The 21,502-nt window shown below is 41.4% G+C and overlaps 1 protein-coding gene across 1 annotated transcript in view; it reads right to left on the bottom strand.

The window, feature by feature from the left end:
* Positions 1-21,502, bottom strand: part of pdzd2 (PDZ domain containing 2) — a 445,568-nt gene that overhangs the window by 102,540 nt on the left and 321,526 nt on the right. The window contains exons 8-12 of the mRNA XM_059989569.1: positions 11,209-11,311; positions 8,414-8,562; positions 7,532-7,651; positions 5,611-5,725; positions 935-1,008 (exon numbers count right to left, since the gene is read on the bottom strand). Of these exons, the coding sequence (XP_059845552.1) occupies positions 935-1,008; positions 5,611-5,725; positions 7,532-7,651; positions 8,414-8,562; positions 11,209-11,311 (561 nt within the window). The remainder of the gene's footprint in view (positions 1-934; positions 1,009-5,610; positions 5,726-7,531; positions 7,652-8,413; positions 8,563-11,208; positions 11,312-21,502) is intronic.

A 21,502-nucleotide genomic window follows, 5' to 3' on the forward strand; every position in this document is an offset into this window, starting at 1 on the left:
AGATTTTTATCACTGGTACAGTGCTGTGCAAAAGTCTTATGCACTCTAGCTTCATATCTCTGCCTAAGACTTTTGCACTGTACTGTAGTTGGCCAGAAATAAGCAGTAAGACAAATCAGAACTGTTTTGTTCACTGCTGCTTCAAACATTCAGGCTTGGAGATGCCAGAAATGGCCGTGAGTGAAAATGGAATGATTTCATTACTTCAACAAGTTAGAAACTACAAAAAATTGAATCTGTCGACAATCATCCAGGGCATCAAAGGGTATGGGGAGAAGGCAGGGGAGTGGGGATGACTGGAAGAATTGGACCAGCCTATGATTGAATGGTGGAGCAGACTCGATGGGCTGAATGGCCTACTTCTGCTCCTATGTCTTATGGTCTTATGTTACAATGAAAATTAAGTTTGGAGATGGAATTATCAAAGGCATTGTATGAAAGCAGACACTTAACTAGGTGTCTGAGCTAATTTTGTTCATTTTCATTCAATCAAAAGAACATGGCAGTGTACATTGGATATTTTCCTCTATTGATAACTATTAGGAACTAATACACTGTTTTATAGTACTGTAGTAGTATTGGTAGTATTCTTATTTGTTCTGTATTTCATTTAAATACATAATTTGTTACTCAGTGGCAGCTTGTCTTTTTTATACCTTTTTAACGATACCCGTGAAACTTCAGCTCATGGGACAGCCGCTTAATTGGATGAAAATGCATTGTAATTAACTGGAATCCACTGCATTCATAAAAACAATAAGACTAACAGTCTAAGAATTAAAAGTTGGACAATAGAAATACTTACTTTTATTTTACAACATTCTGGATTTCTGTTTGGAAAATAAAATTGTCCTGTTAATCTATGTTTTCCCTTCAGGCTAATCAATCCAGCTTGGTTTCACTTAAAAGTTTTATATTAAACATGTTATCGTACCTTAAAGGTCTGTATGGCTTGTTGATGAGTTAGTCCCAGGAGAGATTCCCCATTAACCTCTAGAATTTCATCTCCTGTTGAATACAACACAGATCTATCAATTATTAAATTATTTCACCCTTTTATATGAGCACGATTCACTACCTTGAAGCCTACTGAACCATGGACACTGTTCCCAAAGGGCTCTTGCATGGAACCCTTGTCGGCCTTCATTCCCTAAGGTCTAGTAAAGTCCCTCCCTGATTGAATTCCCTGCAAATTGCTTCAAAAACTTTGTGGCATCATTTTACAAATCCTTCTCCACCCAAGTTCCTTATACCAAGCTAATTTCAGTCAATATTTGGAAGTTAAAATCCCATACTACTACAGTGGAGAATTTGCAGATTTTCTCTTGTTTGTGATTTGACAACTACAACCTTATGGCTTTTACATCCTTCTGCAATCTGTTTACAAATCTGTTCTAATTCCAGCTGCCTACTGGGAGTCCTATTGCTTGCCACTTTCACAACTCTTCATTTTACCCATGAAGCCTTTAGGCTGATCTCTCCGGGATATCCACCTTGAGCACTGCCACAATGTTCTGCCTGATCAGCAGTGCAACACTCACCAGCACAGCTCAGGGACTTCCAGTGCTCAGAGCCTGATTTGGGCACCAGTACTACATCAATATGTAAAGCAAAATTTAAAAATCATACCTGAAACATCTATAGCCCGGAACACTGAGCTGCCAGCAGTGCCCTTCCCTCTGTCACATTTCTGTGACTGCAACAAAATCCTGTAAGCTGATAAATGTTCTCAGCTCATCTGTCCTACCTGTTATACTCCTTGCACTAAAGGAAATAATTTTCCCTGAGTTCCTCTCACCCTTCCAATTCCTGATTTGCAGTTATTTCTGGGATGTTACTTGTATGCTCATTAGTGAAAATTGATGCAAAATACCTAGTTAATTCATCCTCTACCTCACGTTTTTTATAATGAATTCCCCAGACCTACTGTAATTTCTTTTTGGCCAATGCTCACTTTAAACTCTACCTAAACTCTTATCATTTGCTTTTATATTGGCTAAGTACTATAATTCTGTTCTATTTCTTATTGGTATTTTGGTCTGTCTTTGCTGTTTGGAAAAAGTTATGGTGAAATATTAATCCTCAATAGTGCAAGAGGGTTAAACAAAACATAATTTGTTAGGTATATCCAGGAAGGATTTCTAACCCAACACATAGACAGGCTGACTAGAGAAGAGGCTATATTGGACCTGGTGCTAGTCAATGAACCTGGTCAGGTGACAGATCTTACAGTGGGGAGCATTTTGAAGACAATACCTTAATTCCCCGACCATTATCATAGCCTTGGACAAGGATAGGAGCAGAAAGTATCAGAAATTATTTAATTGGGTGGTTAGTTATGATGCTATGAGGCAGGAACTTGGGAGCACAAATTGGGTACAGATGTTCTCAGGGAAAGGTAAAACAGAAACGTGGAGGTTTTCTAGGAAGCACTTGCTGGGCTTTTTGGATAGGTGTGTCCCATTGAGGCAGGTTAAAGATGGTAGGGTGGAGGAACCCTGCAATGATTGACCAGAGAGGTGGAACACTTAGTCAAGGGGAAGAAGAAAGCATACTTAAGGTTTAGCAAGCAAAGATCAGATAGGTCACTAAAGATTTATAAGGTAGCCAGGAAGGAGTTTAGTATAGAAAAGCTAGAAGGGGACATGAAATGGCCTTGGTGAGTAGGATTATAGAAAACCCCAAGGCATTTAGCCATACTTGAAGAACAGGAGGATGATCAGAATGAGGACAGGACTGATCCATGGTTTGGATCTGGAGGAGATATGGGAGGTCCTTAATGAATACTTTGCTTTAGTATTTATCTATGAGGGGTACGTTGACAAATGTGACGTCAGCGTAAAGTATGCTAATGTTCTGGAAGATATCAAGGTTAAGAAAGAGGATGTGTTAGAACTTTTGAAAAACATTAAGATAAGTAAGTCCCTGGGACTGGAGGGGGATATATCCCAGACCACATTATGAGCATTGTGCTCATTTCTGGTCACCTCATTACAGGAAGGATGTGGAAGCTCTAGAGAGAGTACAGAGGAGATTTACCGGGATGCTGCCTGGATTACAGAACATGAATTTTGAGGAAAGGTTGAGCCAGCAAGGGTTTTTTTTTTCTGTGCAATGAAGGAGAATGAGAATAGAGTTGAAAGAAATGTAGAAGATGACAAGAGGCACTGACAGAGTGCGCAGCCTTTTATCCTAGGAAGGAAATGGCTAACACAGGAGGGCCTACTTTTAAGGTGACTGGAGGAAAGTACAAGGGGATCTCAGAGGTAGGTTTTTTTTCCACGCAGAGAGTGGTGGGTGAGTGAAACCTACTGCAGAAGGTGGTGGTGGAGGCAGGTACATTAGGGTTTATTTAAAATTACCCTTAGATAGGCACTGGATGAAAGAAAAATGAGGGGCTATGTGGGAGAGAAGGGTTAGATTGATCTTGGAGTAAATTAAAAGGTTGGTGCAATCACTTGGGACAAAGCGCCTGTACTGTTCTATGTTCTATGAAATGAAACTCATTTATTGTTTTTGGTATTATATTTCACTCTGATTGAATTGAATCAGCTGTTGAGTAGACGCAGTATCTATACATCCATGGAAGGAGATGTATAATATTCCCGAAAGAGTTAATTGGCTTTATGATGTGCAATATGTCTAATCAGTGCCAGGAAAATGAATTGTTACTTTTTATACTAATTAATTATAAATTCTTCATGGTGAAACTTTCACCATCTGTTTCAAATCTCTTCGGTTTGGATCATTAATTTATTGAATCAATAAAAGAGCTGATGGAATGAACTACACCTTTGGGGATGATAAGCTGTAATATTTTAAGCAAAAGCAGTTATCTGGAACCTATTACTGTCACTGCTCCAACTGGCTGGTTAATTATTCAAGGAAAAGCTGAGAAATGTGGTTTATGTAATAAAACTACATAAATAATAAAACTAAGTTGAAAAAGTAAATTAACTTTAAGAGTGAAAATAACTCTGTTGGCTCTATTATTCCCTTTAGTTATACTACAGAAAAATCCAATCTAGTACATGCTGCACGATATTTAACCTTCCTGATCATTCAATATTTAAATGTATTGTCCTGGGCAAAAATCTTTGCCATTGCCAGATATCAAAACCAGCTTTACATTGTGACCTCTTTCCTAAGTAAATTTTTTATCCTGAACAGTTAAGACGTTTTCATGGTGTAGATACTTCCATACATCTGAGGTTGGGAAAGTACTCTCAAATGTTTTCAGTATAAATAGAAATGTAATTTAAAAAATGGCAAACAATCTGTTTCATTAAAAGTACAAAGTACTGTTTACTATATACAAATCTGGCTCAACACCCAGGGCAAACACAGAGGGCTACACTCTTAAAGAGGTCATAAAATTTGATTTATATTTTGGTCACAATCTCAGCCTATGAAGACGTGGTTTCATGTTGCATACTGTGTTTTTTTAAACCTTAACTTTTATAACCATATAACAATCACAGCACGGAAACAGGCCATCTCGGCCCTCCTAGTCCATGCCGAACTCTTAATCTCACCTAGTCCCACCTACCCGCACTCAGCCCATAACCCTCCATTCCTTTCCTGTCCATATACCTATCCAATTTTACCTTAAATGACACAACTGAACTGGCCTCTACTACTTCTACAGGAAGCTCATTCCACACAGCTATCACTCTCTGAGTAAAGAAATACCCCCTCGTGTTTCCCTTAAACTTCTGCCCCCTAACTCTCAAATCATGTCCTCTCATTTGAATCTCCCCTACTCTCAATGGAAACAGCCTATTCATGTCAACTCTATCTATCCCTCTCAAAATTTTAAATACCTCGATCAAATCCCCCCTCAACCTTCTACACTCCAATGAATAGAGACCTAACTTGTTCAACCTTTCTCTGTAACTTAAGTGCTGAAACCCAGGTAACATCCTAGTAAATTGTCTCTGCACTCTCTCTAATTTATTGATATCTTTCCTATAATTCGGTGACCAGAACTGCACACAACATTCCAAATTTGGCCTTACCAATGCCTTGTACAATTTTAACATTCCCCAATAGCTACTGATACGCTTTTCGTAAACTCCTTACAAAGACTTACAACTACAATTGAGAGGGCTACCACTATAGTATTGGTCTGAGATATGGATCATTTTTGGAAAAGTTCTTGCAAACATTATTAGACCAAATGCTGATTAAACAGAGAAATCTTCAGTTAAAATCTTGCAAGCCCTTTCCCGAACTTAGTTCAGATATTTATAATGAACTCTACTTTTTTTTTTAGCTTATTCTTGTAAATCTAAATAAACTTCTTCAATATACATCATTCTCAAGCTATCAAGTATTTATTATCATGCTGCCTTCTCTGAGTTAGGGATTGGTTGATGACATTCCAGAGTAAAAAGCTACCAATCACACCTATAGACACAATTCTTCTGGGTCACATAAAACAGACATCAGACACATTTCATCCAATGGCAAATGAATTGGAAATATAGTAATGGTAAGATCAATTGAAAATAGTAATTTGTTGGCAGTTAAAATCAATTATGAATAGCTTTTGTAATATGCCTCTTGGACTTTCAATTAACATAAGTTTTAAAGAGTCAGATTTCAGACCTTCCTTCAATCTTCCATCAGCAGCAGCTGCTCCATTTGGAAAAATAGTTTTAACAAATATTCCCATCCGTCCTCGGGCAGAGTCCTGACCACCAACTATGCTGAAACCAAGACCCTGAAAAATATAGTTATCAAGAAATAATTAAGCCATTTGTCTTCCTCACTACTTTTTGGGCCTTCTTTCATTTACAGTCTCCCTTCATTCAGACAAAAATCCATCTTTTGATTCTTCGAGCCAAAGAGAATGACGTCAGATTTCCTCACTTGAAATTCCTTTTGCCGGGAGTTCACCCAATTAATCAACCTACAGTATATCCAGTTGAGAATTACAAAGCCTTTGTCACAAGATGCCCTTCCACCAAAGGCCTTTCCCAAGGAATCACAGCTTACAGAAAGCTTGCCAGGTTTCTTTCTATCAGTGCTTGCCCATGCCCATTCCCATCAGCAGGACAGATTTACCAAAGCTGGAATTACAGGGGGATACAGTCAGCAAAGGGAGGGGCAGGGAGTCTACAAGTCAATTTTAAGTTTCTCTGAATACCATAAACATTTCCTAATAGCAACAGTTTTGACAACTGATGAGGGTGGGAATAGACCTTACAAGCTGTCAAAGCACCTCACTGAGAGTAATCAGTTATTTCTGCTGAGACAGACCCACATTATGCATCACCATAACAACGTGCTGTGAGCCTGGTTGCCAATAGAAGACTGCACCCACAGTTCAGGTGCAATGTCCTCTCAAGGCAGGTGGCGAGTGATCTATTGGCAGCAGAGGATCTGTTCCCTAATATGTCTTTGCAGACTTGTGGTGCAATTACAAGAACACATTACAATGAAAACTATTAAAAGTTTAGTAAAGTGTACAGATGAGACATACGATGCACTGTGTAATCCCTATTCCTAGGCTGAATTGGGCCAAATATTGCCTCAGTTACAAAGTTGAAAGTAAATTTATTATCAAAGTACATATATGTCACCACATACAACCCTGACTTCATTTTCTTGCGGGTGTACTCAATAAATCCATAATGGAATAATAACTTTAATAGAATCAATGAAAGACTGCATCAACTTGGGTGCTGAACATGTGCGCAAAAGACAACAGACTGTGCAACTATGCAAAGAAAGAAATAACAATAATAAATAATCTGAGTTTTTTAAGAGACTCTTAGATAGGTACATGGAGCTTAGTAAAATAGAGTGCTATGTGGCTAGGAAATTCTAGACAGTTTCTAGAGTCGATTTTGTGATCAGCACAGCATTGTGGTCCAAAGGATCTGTAATGTGCTGTAGATTTCTATGTTTCTATGTTAAATAAATAAGAAATAAATATCAAGAACATAAGAAGAAGAGTCCTTGACAGTAAGCTCATTGGTTGAGGGAACATTTCAATGATGGGGCAAGTGAAATTATCCCCTTTGGTTCAAGAGCCTGATGGTTGACGGGTAATAACTGTTCCTGAACCTGGTAGTTTGAGACCTGAAGCTCCTGTACCTTCTCCTAATGGCAGCAGTGAGAAGAGAGCATGACCTGCGTGGTGGAGGGACCCCAAAGATGGATGTTGCAACAACACTCCATGTCGATGTGTTCAGCGGTGGGGAGGGCTTTACCCTTGAAGGACTGGGCCATATCCACTACTTTTTGTAGGATTCTCTATTCAGCACATTGATATTTCCATACCAGGCTCTGGTACAGACTGTAGTACATCAATTCAACCTGTCTCATTGGACATGGAGACGAGAATCATCCCAATTTATGTGGACTTCTGGCCATTCATATGTGCTTCACATCAAAGATTACTACCTTTTCTCAAATATAACCTCCAATGAGGTAACAAATAAGGTAGAGGGAAGGCCATCCAACTGCAAGGATAAAAATAATGGGAGTAACTAGAGACACCCTTGATTGAGTAGATGCTTACCTTTCCTTGTCCTTTCATTAGAACGATGTTAGAGATGATTGAAGGTTGGGCCAGTCGCCACGGCGATTCCACTTGAACCGTACTCAAGGAACGCGCTGACTTTTTTATGATTTGATACTCCTATAAATGATATACAATGAACAAGGTTGCATGCTGTGACTCAAGCTTGGAACAGGACTGAGATTTCGGGAAACTCACTCAAACAAGACAGTGAACAGAAAATTAAACCGTTGCATTCTCAACTGAGGAATGACACAGAAGAGTAAAATTTGAGTAAAATCATTGTGCCATCACAACGTTTCATATAAAGGCTGCATGCATCAGTAACTAGTGCAGCCAGATCAACATGAAAGTAAATATAAAAATGACGAAATCTCGAGTTCCACATCATCTCAGAGAAGGTACAACTCTAATTATTCCAGAGCAGGATGATAGTTACTAAAGAAAGTCATGTTTATGGCTTAGCAAACATTTTATAGTGTTCTGTGATTCAGTTTTCAAATTTGCATGGAATAGCTATCTTGGGTGCAAATTTATTAAAAGAATAAAGATTAAGGATCAGTTTATCACAGTGAAGTGTGTCATATTTGCACCAATGACTAACACAGTCTGACTATGTGCAGGAAGCTACCTGCAAGTGTTGCCACACTTCTGGCGCTGACACAACACACCCACAATTTACTAACCCTAACCCATACTTCTTTGGAATGTGGGAGGAAACCAGAGCACCCAGAGGAAAGCCACGCAGTCACGGGGAGAATATACGACCTCCTTACAGGCGGCGGTGGGAATTGAACCCTGACTGCTGCAATCGCATTGCACTAACCGCGACAACACTTGTCTAATGTCTAAATGCGACACAGTGAGGAACTGAGCATTCACCTGTCTGGTTCCCGCTGCATCAAGCTGCTGGGGAAGGGAGTGTTTCCGCCCTCCTCGAGGTGGCTTTTCTGACATTTCACCACTCGCCTCACCATTCTCCACCATCAGCTCATCATCTTCTCCTACAGATTCCAAGCGGCTCCCTCCACCTGTCGAAGGTATGACAGTGACAGTGAGAAAGCTACGAGGGACGCATACCAGGAATTTGAGTTTCATGGTGTGTTTTTGCAAATTAAATTGTGGATATTTGTCGTGGAATTTCACGTCTGAGCTCCCTGATTGCATGAGAGTGAGTTTAATGAAAATTCTAAAATCTCAGCTTGCACATCATCACAGAGAATCAAGAATGAGTCTCCTTTAGCAAATGTTTTTACCATCCGATTCCAAAGGCACAAACACCTGTCTGCAGGCATCTTCACTGCACACAGTTCAAGAAGGTGGCTCACCGCCGTTACCTTAAGACAATGAAGAGATAAAGATTTGCTTTATTTGTCACACGCACAGCAGGACATGCAGTGAAATGCATTGTTTAAGTCAAATCAAAGCAGCCCCTAAGTGTGGCTATGCTTCCGGCACCATCGTAGCACGCCGACAACTTTCTAATCCTAACTTTGGAATTTGGGAGGAGACCCGGGCTCCCAGAGGGAACCCACGCAGTCATGGGGAGAACATGCAAACTCCTTATTAACAACAGTGGGAATCGAATCCTGATTTTACAGCTAACGCTGTTAGTGTAACACTAACCATTTAAAGTTGACCTTACCTTGAACAACCCCATAAGGTATATGATTTTCTTTATTAGAAGCTGTAAAAACTGTTAAACTACTGCAACTTCACAGTTTACAATTTCAGGTAATGACGTAGCTGGCCTGACGCTGAGTATTAAGGTAGATATCTCTTATGTTGTGGCGTCCTGGAACTTGCACGGGAACCTAAAGAAATTTGGCAAGTTTACTGAAGCACCACAGAAAGCAGTCTATCTGGATACATGACAGATCGGGATAGCAACTGGTCTGCACGTGACTGTAAGAAACTGTGGAGGGCCGTGCACACAGCTCTGCACATCATAGTAACTACTGTCCATTCCATGGACTGTTTCAGTAAAGCAGCCAGCATAATCAAAGACCCCACCCACCCCAGACAGCCTCTCTTCTCCCCTTTCCCATTGGGCAGAAGATACAAAAGCCTGAAAGCACGTACCACCAGGCTGAAGGACTGCTGTTACAAGACTATTAAATAGCTCCCTTGTACAGTAAGATTAGATTCTTGACCTCACAATCTTCCTTTGTATGATCTTGCATCTTATTGTTTACCTGCACTGCACTTCCTCTGTAACTGATTCTGCAGTATTATTGTTTCACCTTATTTTACCTCAGTGCACATTGCAATGATTTGCAAGACAGGTTTTCCACTGTATCTCAGTACATGTGATAATAATAAATCAATTCCAATTCTTGTCTGACACTTCTGTGGTATCACTTAACAACAGATACTTGAATGTTACTTTGGTCTTGCGAGATGCAGAGTGGTACCACTTTATTAGTAGAGGAGTTGTGAACGGAATTAAACCTGGGTGCAATCAACTGAGGACAATCCTGCTCCCGACCTTCTTATGGAAAGTAGATCATTGAAGGTGTTTTGACCTAGAACATTATCCTGAAACCCACTGAGTCTGCTCCACCATTTCATCATGACTGGATGAATTTTCCACTCAGCCTCAATATCCTGTCTTCTTCCCATATCCCTTCATCTCCTGACCAATGAAGAATCTGTAAAACTCTGCCTTAAATCTACATAAAGACTTGGCCTCCACAGCTGCCTGAATTCCACAGATTCTGTGAAAGAATTCCACAGATTCACCACTCTTTGGCTAAAGAAATACCTCATCTCTGTTTTAAAATTACACCTTTCTATTCTGAGGCTATGTTCTTAGACTCTCCCACCATAGGAAACATCCACTCTATCAAGGCCTTTCACTATTCAACAGTTCTCAATGACACCACCCCTCATTTTTCTGAATTCCAGTGAATACAGGCTCAGAGCCATCAAAAGCTCTTCATGTAACAAGTCATTCAATCCTGGAATCATTTTTGTGAATCTTCTTTGAACCCTCTCCAGTTTCAGAGCATCATTTCTAAGATAAGGGGCCCAAACCAGCTCACAATACTCTAAGTGAGGCCTCACCAGTGCTTTATAATGTTTCAACATTACATCCTTGTTTTTATGACATTGCACTTGCCTTCTTCACCACAGACTCAACCTGAAAATTAACCTTTAGGGAATCCTGCACAAGGATTCCCAGGTCCCTTTGCAACTTAGTTTTTTGTATTTTCTCTCCATTTAGAAAATAATCAACCCTTTCATTAAGCATGATCGTAAACCTCTAGACACTGTATTCCATCTGCCATTTCCTTGTCCTTTCTCGTAATCTAGGTCCTACCTGTCTGCTTCCTCAAAACTTCTTCCCCTCCACCGTCTGCAAACTTTGTAACAAAGCCATCAATTCCTTCATCCAAATCATTGACAAATAATGTAAAAATGATCACTCCCAGCACAGACCCCTGTGGACCTCCATTAGCCAGTTAGAAAAGGCTCTCTTTCTTCTCGCTCCTTGCCTCCTGCCAATCTGTCACTGCCATATCCATGCTGGAATCTTTCAATCCAGTTATCTTTACATTTTATCCACAGTTACCTTTCTTTCCCTAGAAATTCTGGTATTTATTGAAAATTATGAGAAATATATAAACTAAAATCTGACAGTTCACAGGAGATTGACAAGTAATTATGGCACCTACCTTGTGATCGACTTCTGAATTTCATTATGCTACCTCCTGGTACTGGACTTCGGCAGCATGGTGAAGATGCTTCATGTTCTTCTCCTTTTGTAGTTTCTGAAACCTGCCATCAAGCAAAATAATAAAGTAATTTCTAACAATCCCAAACAAAATCTGGTCTCTCCTTAGCATCATCTAGATTAGGGGTTCCCAGCCTCTTTTACGCCACGAACCATTACCACTAAGCAAGGGGTTCATATACCCTAGGGTGGGAATTCCTGATCTAGAATAAAATAAAAAATGATAAAAATTACACTGATAAGTTTTTAAAGAGCCTCTCAAAGTCCAACGGTACATCACTGTTGTGAAAGGTGGAAATGGGTAAGGCTGGCCAACAAGGCACTGGTAAATCTGTATAGGCCAATCTCCTGTACAGTGGATTACAGAACATTGATGAACTCCAACTATATCATCAACTGAGGGAGGTCATCAATGGCCTATGACCCCCTGGGAGTGAAGGACCCAAGAAGAAGTAGTTTCCAAAAATGGATTCTTATTAAAATGGTGTAAAATAAAGCTTATTTACATCTAACAGTTAGTGGTTGGAATGATAGAGGGCTTTTTTTCCAAATGGATTATTTTACTTTATGGCATCAGCATGAAGGCAATACATAAATTCACATGATTGCATTCTGAATGGTATGTCAGTCCATGGCCCCCTCTACTGCCACCTTGAGACCACTCTCAGGTTGGAGGACCAGCAGCTCATATTCCATTTGGGTCGTCTCCAGCCTGAGAGCATGATCATGTTCTTTCCCCCTACTCCACCTCTCCTTTTCTATTCCTCAATCTGGTTCCCCTCTTACCATTTCTCTTTTCCACACCTGCGCATCACCTCCCTCTGGTGCCCCCCTCTTACCCTTTTGCCCCTGGTTCACTCTCCTTTCCCATCAGATTCCTTCTTTTACTGCCCTTGCTTTTTCCACCTACCAACTCAGTTTCTCACTTCAGTTATCCCCCCCAACCCTCCTATCTCCCCCCACACCTGGCTTTGCTTATCACTTTCCAGCTTGTACTCTTTGTCCTCCCCTCACCTTCGTATTCTGTCTTCCCCCTTCCTTTCCAGTCCTGATGAAGGCCCTTGGCCCAGAACATTGCCTCTATTCCTCCCCATAGATGCTGCCTGACCTGATGAGTTCCTCCAGCATTTTGTGAGTGTTACTTTAAATGACGAGAGACCTATTTTGTGAGACTGAAGATGTTTGTTGTTGTTATGTTGGCTGTAAAAGAGCTGCAGCTGGACTCTTCCATAATCAATGATCTTCATGCTTTATAATGATTTATTGATGGAGTGTTTAATTGCTTAAATGAAAACTAAACTGGAAAAATAAATGCTACAAAAGCTTCTCTTTGAAATGCTCTTTGAATCCTTTCCTGGTTAACTTGGATCATATTGCACTTGTACTTCGTTGCCCTCAAATTTTGTTGGTTTGTTTAACAGGAAATTGGCACATTAGATAATGAGCCATTGGATAATGTGAATCATACAATTCATCCAGATTTACTGAAAAAGTGAGGTAACAAATGTATTGTAGAACAACATTTCTGTAATGCATTGCGTATATATCATAGTGTATAAAAAGCTTAATCATTGAGCAGCCGAATTTTATTGCACTGTGAATCATTTTCCCCTTTTAAGACACAATTGTCATCTTCACTGCATACTGTTTATCCTCACAAGTATTTATATAGATTTTATTCATTTGCCTGACAAAATAAAAATAAAGTGCAATGGTTTATGCATTCCGACAAACTGTCATCTGTTAAAAATAAAGTAAAATCATTAAATAGACAATTACATCCAGTTGAATATAACCTATGATTGCCATCTTTGATGAATGATCTTAAAGCTTCTATTTAACAATATATGATGTTTATTATGTAAGAAATGAGATGGTTGTTTTATTTAACTCTACAAACATTGAAGTTACAAAGATGATAAAAAATTGTAGGAACGCAATAACATTCTCTTCATATGTAATGAAATCTGCATGTAATAAATATTCTGCATTTAAAATAGTACAGCAGAAGTATTTCAATGTACTAAATATAACATTAACAGCAAATGCTCAACATCACACATATAACAGGCTTGGTGGGCCCTCTGCTACCTCATAAATACTTATAGATGACAGCTGCGAGGTATCTATCTTCTGCTTCCCATTATGTTTCCAATTAAGAATCTCTGTTCACAATTTCTTCCTCAATCCCAGGGAGTTTGTATAATTAAAGATTATTTTAACATATATTAAATTGTATTAGCCACTCACTCAATTGCTTCCACAAACGATACCACAGCATAAAAGCCAGGACCAACAAGCTTCTTCCACCAGGCCATCAGACTGATTAATTCATGCTGATACAATTGTATTTCCGTTATGTTGACTATCCTGTTGTACATACTATTTATTATAAATTAATATAAATTTCACTTTGCACATTTAGATGGAGATGTAACACAAAGATTTTTATTCCTCATGTATATGAAGGATGTAAGTAATATTCAATTCCTCCTTCAATTCAATTCAGTAGATTTGTCATGTACAATCTGCTTTCTGTAGTTCATGCTGGTTTGTATTCTGCGAATTTATAATTGCATAACCCCATATCATCTGCTCCAGAAACAGTGCCAGAAAGCCAACAGAGCTAGACTGACCCAATGGCAACTAAAGCGATGAAGAACATGGCCAGACTTTCATAGACATGAAATACCACACAATGTAATTTTCTTCACATGACAAGAACATTCTGCATCCTGCAGTGTTTGGCACCTGATACAGGTAGTTATACAAGTAAAACAAACAAAGCACAACTATTAATCATTTCAGATAGCAGACAAATGCACTGCACTATTGTGTTTGCAATTAAAGCTAATAAACCAGTAAATTTTGTTTATAATTTTTTTTCTAATTACACATTCTAGTCTGCTTTAGAAGGAAGTCAATTACATTGAGTTTGTCTGAAGGATTACCATGCTCCTCAATGCATAAACAATGGTCTTGTTAGCACTTGGTAACTATAGCAATGAGACAGCAAAACAATAAGAAAACATAGGTGGGACAACAACTAGAGTCATGGGTTAAGGGTGGAAGGTGAAAAGTATAAGGGGAACATGAGGGGAAACTTCTTCACTCAGAGGGTCGTGAGAGTGGAGTGAGCTGCCAGCACAAGTGGTGTATGTGAGCTTGATTTCACCATTTAAGAGAAGGTCCGTGGATGATAGGGGTATGGAGGGCTATGGTCCTGGTGCAAGTCGATGGGAGTAGGAGTTTAAATGTTTGGCATTTATTAGATGGGCCCAAGGGCCTGTTTCTGTGTTGTACTTTTCTATTACTCGGTGACTTAAGAAATACAGGCAACCTGTAAGACTTGACCAGTCTGCATATATACATGTATTAAAGAAACATTCTCCAGAAGGGTAATAATAGTGAAATAAAAACAGAGAATGCTGAAGAAATTCAGCAGGTCAGGCAGCGACTGTAGAAAGGGAAAACTCTTTACGTTTCAGATTTGGGTGCCCTCATCAGAACTGAGAAAGAGAGTAACAAGTTAGCAAAGGCAATAGAGAATGTAGAGGGCGGGCAATGGGTGGAGCAAAGGGAATTTCTCTGATATGGTGTAAAAGGTTAGAGACAGTTAAAGTCAGGTTAAGGTCCTTTGTCTCTGTAACCCATGCAATTTTGTGAGATTTATGCAATTGTCTTTGTTTCAGTCATACATTGGGCCACTACCCCCACGTGAATCTGTGAAATGCACTGCCACAGACAGCAGTGGAGGCTAAGTCATTGAGTACATTTAAAGCGGAGGTCAATATGATCTTGATTAGTCAGGGCATCAAAGGTTACGGGGAGAAGCAGGAGAATGGGGTTGAGAGGGTTAATAAATCAGCCATGGTGATATGGCAGAGCAGACTTGATTGAATGGCCTAATTCTGCTCCTGATCAACATTTTCTCCTTACATAAAAAACTTCTTAGCCTTCTTTATTTATACAGAACTTGAAAATTTTATCACTTTGCAGCCAATTCCAATTCTGTTCTCACCTTCATATGGTCCAACTCCGACTATTCCCTTCTGGACCTTGCAACTTCTATCAGGCTAGCCACCAGCATTCACTCCAAGATGACAGATTCCCACAGCTACTGACTATTTCCCCTATCTATCACCTTTGCTACAACGATGAGATATTCCACAAAGGTGCCTCTGAAATGTTTTTCTTCATTAATCTTTGCTTTCTCTCTACGCAGTTGGACAGAACCCTTGGTTGGATCTCACCTATTTCCTCACCCCTTCATCTCCTGAACAGAGCAGACACATTTTCCCAGGTCCTTATCACCTACCCCAGCAACCGTAGCGTTCAATGCCTTGTCCTTTAAAATTTCTGCCAATCCACAGCAGAGCAGGTGCTGCACAGCACCAGAGACATAGTTTCAATGTTGATCTCATATCCGCCAAGTTGAGTTTGGACCTTTTCTCTGTAGACACATTGGTTTCTCCCTAGCTGTGCCAGTTTTCTCCCACATCCCAAAGACACTTGTTTATGTTAAAATGTCACAGTAAACTGTCCCTGGTTTAAAGTTCAAAGTAAAAAAAGTTATCAGAGTACATACACATTTTTATGGGCATACTCAATAAAATCATAGAATAATAGCTATAACATAATCAATGAAAGACCCCACCAACTTGGACATTCAACCGGTGTGCAAAAGGCATCTCATTGTACGCAGCTGCAGTGATATTATTGTAGAATTAGTGCAAGTTTGTTGGTGAGTATCAACCAAAGGTCTACAGATGAGACCACTGTTTGGGCCATTTCTCGAATAACAAAGAATTACACTTTCTCTGTAACTGTAATTCTTTATTCTGTTCAGTGGTAGATGAGTGAAAAACACCCCAGAGCCCTGACCAGGAGAGAAAACTGTTGTTGGCTGATGATTCCAATATTAATTCACTTGCACATTTGTTCAAAGTTGTGCACCAATTCACAGGCACACATGCAAAGTGAAATGGTAGCATTTATGAAGTGAAAGATAGTACACTGGTACAGGCACATAACAAACTTACAATCATCAAGGATTTTGCAAGAATATTAATCCATAATACGTTTCAAATGCCGTATCTCTCCAAATTATTTTTTTTATTTCAGAACAAGCCAAAGAAGCTTACAATAGAGGCATGGTAGTGTAGAATTCAAATTTAATTGTCATTCAACCATATATGAATACCCATGAATACAGCCAAACAAAACAGGATTACTCTGGGGCCAAAGTGCAAATCACAGTACAGAGCACAAGTCACATATAGCACATATAAGATAGCAAACATATATAAATCAATAAGTACATTCACACAAAAATAGTTGTCCAAGGCCCTGAGTCCCTGAATGTTGCAGCAGTTAGCAGTTGAACACAGTCGAAACAGCGCGTCTTCTGCCGTGCAAACACTGGCGGGGCAGTACCAACTCCAGCTTGGATGCTGCATCACACCACTTCCGATGAAACACACCACCTCTGACACCTCTCTCCAGGGTGGCTATAAACAGGTGACACCATGGCTTGAGGCCTTGTTCTCGCTACGACCGAGGCCATGCTGCTCCCCTACCGTCCGCCAGTAAATAACACAAGTTTCATTCATTATCTTTGTCAGGATGTTGGCGAATTAGAGGCATGAGGGTGGAAATTCATAAACTAACAAAAAAAGAGAAATTGCTAGCAGGTAAGAGTGAATTGCAGAAAATGAGTGGATGATGGATTCCAGTGATCTACTATCATAACACTAAAATTATGGAGGATAAGAAGAACTTCTCCACGTAGTGTTCACGTTAAAAAAAAGTTAAGCAGTTCTAACAATCTAATTCATTAGAAAACATCATTCTGGCCAAGTCTTTGTTTGATAACAGTAACTCTGCTTCTCTCTCCACAGGTGCTACCTGACCTATCGAGTATTGTAGCACTATTGGCTTCTACTATAGTTTCCAGGCTCTGCAGGTTTCTAAAAAAGTTTATCAATGAAGAATATATTTATTAAGCTGAGGGATGGAATAGTAACCTTGAAAGTCGAAAATATTTTAGTATTTATGCCAAATGACAGAGTAATTAATAAATAGAAGGAAGATGGACTGAAAAATAGATTCTATAGGCATACAGAAGTAAGACATTAATGAATTATAGTCAGAAAGAATGATGCCACTTAAAGTTTTTCTAGAAAATATCTCCCTTTGTGAAACCAGTTACAGACTAAGCACAAATCAGCAAATCTAATTTAAAAGGCATTATATCAACCACTGTTGTGTGTTGGCATTGTAAAGTGAATAACAGGCAAAACTATAATTATATAATTTGGCCTCAGTGGTGCAAAATGCCATACTTGTGCATAGAATTGAAGAAAATGATATTCCCGGTGCAACAAAAGATTTATAAGGCAGCAGGTAGATAGCTGGGGATACAATAAAATTATAGCACCTGGTGGAATAAGAAATACAATCATTAATTTCTTTCTGTTGCATTGATAATACTGGTGCTCAACATACACCAAAATATAAGCATTGTATACAAATATCAGATTAACTTCTCGGTATCAGAAAGAGTACATTTTTGCTTAACATGGTCAGCAAGTTATCCATGGTTCTGATGCAGCAGTAATTAATTAAACTAAACCAAACGATACACAGAACTTATTCAAATGCTACCGACCTTATTTATTAACACTGATCTCCTTCTGTGCATCATAGAAGGGAATAATCCATCTTGAAAGAATCAGCATTTCATAAATTAGACTCATCTCTCTGATCCATTAAAAGAGCTCTTTATCCCATCCCTTAATGTTGAGTTGAATACTCTTCACTAACTTTAATAGTCTCCTGCTGGAGTCTCACCAGTCCTCCTCCAATTTCACCAGCAACTGGGAAGCGCATTGAAGGAAGATGCTTGTCCATATACCTGACATAATACAAGGCTGGATGAATATTTTGTAGCTTATCCAGAGTCATATTGAACAAAGTAGGAAGGAAATCCTCAGGAGACAAACCAAGATCTACTTATGAAGGGAGAAAAAAATGCAGCAGTTTGTTAAAGTCTGGAAAAACCGACCAAGACTTCAGTCAACAGAAAGATGCAATGATATAGATGGTTTATGTGAAGTTTTTTGCAGATCTTGAACATCCTCTGTGTTTCTCTTTAACTGACAGTGAGTGCCAGGTTGACATCGGCCCTGAATGCAAAGGGAAAGGGTGAGCAGTTTCAAGTTCCTGGGTGTCAAACATAGAAAATAGGTGCAGGAGTAGGCCAATCGGCCCTTCGAGCCTGCACCACCATTCAGTATGATCATGGCTGATCATCCTAAAGATCTATCCTGGACCCAACATATTGATGCAATAACAGAGAAGGCACAACAGCAGTTCTACTTCATTAGCAGTTTGAGGAGATTTGGTGTGCTACCAAACATTTATAAATGTATCATGGAGAGCATCCTAACTGGTTGCATCACTGATGCACCATCAATAACTCTCGTAGACGTGAGGCGAGAGATAGGCTTTTATTAGCTGGAAGAGAGCAGTCAGCAGCAAGAGACCATCACACAACATCCTGGAGACTGAGGGAGGAGCAGTGCCTCCAATTGCCTTTATACAGGGGTCTGTGGGAGGAGCCACAGGAGCAGTCAGTTTCTTACAAGTATATTTACAGGTTAAGTCTATCAGGCAGTCGAATCTGTCGCTGTGATCTACGTAGCACCGGTGGTGATTGCACCGGAGACGGTGGTTGTGCTGGTTCTGGCCTGACTTGAAGTGCCAGCCCATTAGGCGTCAGTGATCCCTCACGTGTGTGCGGGGCGCCCGGTATGGGAGTGTCGTGAGGAGTCTGTGTAGGGCTTGGTGTGCGTGGTGTCAGGTGGGTATACACCTCGGTGGGTACAGGGTTCATAGTCACTGTGGAGTGTTCGGGGTAGTGGTCTGCTGTTCCTGCGGGTGCCAGGTCGCGGATGGAGACCATGTCCTCCCACCCATCAGGTAAGACCACGTAGGCATACTGGGGGGTTCGCATGTAGTAGGTGAACCCTCTCGACCATCGGGGAGTATTTATTGCTCCTCGCATGTTTCCAGAGCAGCACCGGCCCTGGGGAGGTCAGCCAAGCCGGTAGGGTGGTCCCAATGGCAGACTTCCTGGGAAAAGAAAAGAGGCGCTCATGAGGGGTGGCATTGGTGGACGTGCATAACAGGGAGCGGATAGAGTGGAGTGCCTCGGGGAGGACCTCCTGCCAGCGAGAGACTGGCAACCCCTTTGACTTAAGGGCTAAAGGAGTGGCCTTCCACACGGTGGCATTCTCCCTCTCCACCTGTCCATTACCCCGGGGATTATAGCTCGTGGTCCTACTAGTAGCAATGCCCCTAGCCAGCAGGTTCTGGTGCAGCTCGTCACTCATAAAGGAGGACCCTCTATCACTGTGGATATAGCAGGGATATCCGAACAGAGTGAAGAGTTGGCGCAGGGCTTTTATGACGGACGTGGCAGTGGTATCGGGGCAGGGGATGGCAAAGGGCAACTGCGAGTACTCGTCGATTATGTTGAGAAAGTAGACATTGCGGTCGGTGGAGGGAAGGGGGCCCTTAAAGTCAACACTCAGTCACTCAAAGGGGCGAGTGGCCTTGATAAGTTGCGCCTTTTCAGGACGGTAGAAGTGTGGTTTGCACTCAGTGCATACTTGGCAGTCCCTGGTCATCGTCCTGATATCCTCAAGGGAGTAAGGCAGGTTCTGGGCTTTCATGAAATGGTAAAATCAGGTGACCCCTGGGTGGCAAAGATCTGCAAGGAGGGTGTATAGCCGGTTGAGCTGTGCGCTGGCACACGCTCCCCGGGATAGGGCATCAGGGGGCTCATTGAGCCTTCCAGGCCGGTACAGGATATCATAGTTGTAGGTGGAGAGTTCTATTCTCCACCGCAAAATTTTATCATTTTTGATTTTGCCCCGCTGTTGGTTGCTGAACATGAACGCAACTGAGCACTGGTCGGTCAGTAAGGTGAACCTTTTGCCGACGAGATAGTGCCTCCAGTGCCTAATAGCTTCCACTATGGCCTGGGCTTCTTTCTCCACCGCGGAGTGCCGAATTTCAGGGCCTTGAAGGGTACGAGAGAAGAATGCTACTGGCCTTCCTGCCTGATTGAGGGTAGCAGCCAGCGCGAAGTCGGAGGCGTCACTCTCTACTTGGAAGGGAATGGTCTCGTCCACCGCATGCATCGTTGCTTTGGCAATGTCCCCTTTAATGCAGCTGAAGGCCGCGCAGGCCTCGGCTGAGAGGGGAAATGCGGTGGACTTGACCAGGGGGCGGGCCTTGTCTGCGTAATGAGGGACCCATTAGGCGTAATAGGAAAAGAAGCCCAGGCACCGTCTGAGGGCTCTGAGGGTTGTGGGAAGAGGGAGTTCCAACAGGGGACGCATACAGTCGGGGTCAGGGCCAATGACCCCATTCTCCACAACATACTATAGCTACTTGGAAAAATTGTTGGAGGTTGGTGTTGTGATCCGGTGAGTTGTGACCACAGATGGTGATGTTATCCAGATATGGAAATGTGGCCTTCAGTTAGCACTGGTCCACATCCGGTCCATTTCCCTCTGGAAGACCGAGACACCATTTGTGACACCAAATGGGATGCACAGGAAGTGATAGAGCCTGCCGCCCGCCTCGAAGGCAGTGTAGGGGTGGTCCTCTGGGCGGATGGGGAGCTGGTGATAAGCGGATTTCAGATCTATTGTCGAGTACACCTTGTACTGAGCTATCTGGTTGACCATACCTGCGATGCGGAGTAGGGGGTACGCGTCAAGCTGCATGAACCTATTGATGGTCTGGCTATAGTCCACCACCATCCTATTTTTCTGCCCGGTCCGAACAACAACCACCTGGGCCCTCCAGGGACTTGTGCTTGGCTCAATGATCCCCTCCCTGAGCAGCCGCTGCACCTCTGACTGAATGAAGGCCCTGTCCCCCGCGCTGTACCTCCCTGCTTTTAGTTGCCACAGATTTACAGTCAGGGGTCAGGTTGGCGAACAGCGGTGGGGGAGGGATCTTGAGGGTGGAGAGGCTGCAAGTGGTGTCAGTAGTGCAGCTGTCGGCATGGTGCTGGGTGGGATGTGCGGGTCAGTGTGTGTGTGTGGTCAGTAGCGGGGTATATGACAAAGTCCCACAAAACTGAGGATTCCTGACAGTGAGTGGTGGGTGGGGCCTGTCATACGCCATTGTCACACTTTTCAGGTGGCTCTGGAAGT

This window comes from Hypanus sabinus, chromosome 14, assembly GCF_030144855.1.
Source record: "Hypanus sabinus isolate sHypSab1 chromosome 14, sHypSab1.hap1, whole genome shotgun sequence".
Lineage (NCBI taxonomy): Eukaryota > Metazoa > Chordata > Chondrichthyes > Myliobatiformes > Dasyatidae > Hypanus > Hypanus sabinus.